The sequence below is a fragment of the Poecilia latipinna genome, unplaced genomic scaffold, assembly GCF_001443285.1.
Source record: "Poecilia latipinna isolate Pla-1442-1.1 unplaced genomic scaffold, P_latipinna-1.0 Scaffold1269, whole genome shotgun sequence".
Taxonomy (NCBI): domain Eukaryota; kingdom Metazoa; phylum Chordata; class Actinopteri; order Cyprinodontiformes; family Poeciliidae; genus Poecilia; species Poecilia latipinna.
This window is the reverse complement of record NW_015113885.1, coordinates 151927-154639: the sequence shown is the minus strand read 5'-3', so window position 1 is coordinate 154639 and position 2713 is coordinate 151927. Positions and strand designations below refer to the sequence as shown.

Genomic DNA, 2713 nt, shown 5'->3' with positions numbered 1-2713 from the left:
CCCCTGGAATTCCCTTAAGACCCCCCATGGAAAAAACTTTTGGCCCCGTTTTTTTTTTTTTTTTTTTTTTTTTTTTTTTTAAGCACCTGAAGAAAAATAAAAAAAAGTCTCCTGTCATTTGAATGTTTCTAGTCATTTTCTTTTGGAAATCTCCAGTGACAATCTATCTCAAATTGAACCGTTAAAGATGTGTTCATTTGCTACATCAAAACAAATTCTTCTTTCTTCTTCTACAAAGGATTTTTTTTTTTCATGTTCACTGTGGGTGGCACTGGATTACAGAGCAAGAGAATGAAGGGAATAAGGTATGATACATGCTGTGGACGATACGGCCTTCGCCCAGGGAGCCAGCGTGTCAGGGGTCGCCAGAGTCCCTGCAAAAGTTTCCTGTAATTTTCCCAACTAGTAGGTTTTCTCTTGCTTATTGTCACGTTCAGGCAGTGGAAAAGTGAGTACAACCTGTATTTGTGCATGATGTAAGCACCGTAACAAAAACATGGCTGTCTGTTTAAAACAAGACAAAAGTTGGCAGTTGGTTGCAGGCTCCTGAAAGCATAAAATTAAAGGGCTTTTCCTAAACTTTTAGCGACTCTGGATTACATTTAAATAGCTGTTCTAAATCTAAAATAACATGACTTCAACCGGTTCTGAACAGATATTATTTTAAACACAGTCTGAGAGTTATGAAATCTTTATTTTGTGATACAGAAAAAGACTTTTTATTATTTTCTTTTTTTGGCATTAAGACTACTTTAAATTGGGACAAATTGCAATAAATAGACCGATTAAACCAGGAGTAAATCATCACTAGTACTAGACTCTTTAAACACACTTTGAATTTATGAAACCTATTTATGAAAAAATAATTTTCCTTGGGAAAAAAAAAAAAGAAGAAGATAAAATTTCCTCCTGTTGCTTGCCTGGGGCGGTTTTCATGAAAGAACCGCCCATGATGCGAATTCACACCAGCTCTCACATTTGGTTGATAGAATTACAGCTCTTTGTGTTCAGAATTTAATTTCCCCATATAAACAAAGACACACAAAGCCTCCCCCAATTCCATCTTCCTTTCCAAAATAAACCTACCTTTAATTGGAACTGGGAAAAAAATAAGTTATAGCTCTTTTGATTATATTAACGTACATTTTGAATTTATCACATACATGTGTCTGAGCCTCCTTAAATGGGGCTTTTTAAGCAGTCACGAAGCATGAAATGAATTTTCTTCAGACCCCCCTCCCCTCTTTTTTTTTTGCTTTCTCTCTCTCTCTTTCTCTCTATTTAAAAGATATCTTGTGTGGAGCTGTCCAGGCTCTCCCATCAGCTCATTAAAATGTAATGCTGATGCTGCCTCTATATGGAAGAGTGCCTCTTAACCAAAGTTCATCACCAAGGATCTCTGGTGGTGGCGGTGGGGTGAAGAGAGGTGGTGTGAGGGGAAGGGGTCCCTAGTTTTGGGTGCAGCCACAATAATAATAATTTAAAAAAAACTTCACAAATTTTAAAAGCAAAATTTGCTCTGTATTTTGACCTGATGTACTACAAGTATTCCTCTTCTATTAATTTTTTTACGCATCATCATCATCATCAAATACAACGATATATTATTATGACATTTTGAGCATTTGTTTTACATTTTGAGTCAAGCAACATTTTACAAAAAAAATTAAAAGACAATAATAATAAAAAATCACCAGAAGTGCCCTCTTTTTCTCTCCCTCTCTCTTTCTGTGCAGCCCTCCTGCACTTTAGATGCGCTAAAGAAAATTGGCCTGCTTTATAGCGCCACGGGATTCTGGTCACCGCATATTGATCGGTTTTCATCTCGACAGATTCACTCAGTCCTGGATGTACAACTGCTGATTGTCAGAGAGAGGGAGGCTGCAGAAGGGGGGGAGGTTGAACTCAAAGATTGAATTGCACCTCTGAGAAGCTATGTGCTGCTGCCGCAGTTGGCCGCAGAGATAGGCTGATGTGATAAATTATTGTTTTAATTATTATTACTTTTTGTCAGCTCCCTTCATTATCCATCCAACATCAGTTAGATTCAGCTAAGCTTTGTTTTTTTATATATATAATCATCATTATGTTCATTTACAAATTAAAATCCCAACACAGCCTCATTTTTTGATCATCAATCTAATAAAAATGATTTTAGAATTTTATTACTTTCTAAAATAATAATAATAATAATAATAATAATAATAATAATAATAATAATAATAATAATAATAATAATAATAATAATAATAAAATAAGTCAACATAAATTATTTTTGGTACTAATATTTTTGTTTACTAAAATGTCTAGTAAATAAAACAAGAAAAGATTATTGTTACGAAGCACCACAGAGCAATACATGGTTATAATAAGGTAACTCTTTGAAGCTGCATAACATTTCTCCTACCTATTAATGGATGAGACGCTGGGAACAGTGTCGTTGTCGCAGATGCCCTCTGCCAGCAGTCTGTCTCTGATCTCCCAGGCAAACATGGTGGGGTTTTGTCTCTTGTAGTCTGCTATTTTTTCCACTACTTTCGGAGTGGCCACTTTGGGTTTGGACCCACCAATGACTCCAGGCTTGATGCTGCCAGTCTCGTAGTATCTGCAAAAGCGGAATGGAAAAAAAAAAAAAAGGAATCTTAATTTTAAAACATTCGTTGCATCTTTAAACACACAAAAGTGTAAAAAAAAAAAAAAAAAAAAAAAAAAA

General features: G+C 35.2%; 1 protein-coding gene across 1 annotated transcript in view; it reads right to left on the bottom strand.

Moving 5' to 3' along the window:
- The window catches only part of LOC106961141 (paired box protein Pax-2-B-like), a 34950-nt gene that overhangs the window by 26116 nt on the left and 6121 nt on the right, over positions 1-2713 (bottom strand). The window contains exon 3 of the mRNA XM_015054669.1: positions 2408-2605. Coding sequence (XP_014910155.1) covers positions 2408-2605 — 198 coding nt within the window. The remainder of the gene's footprint in view (positions 1-2407; positions 2606-2713) is intronic.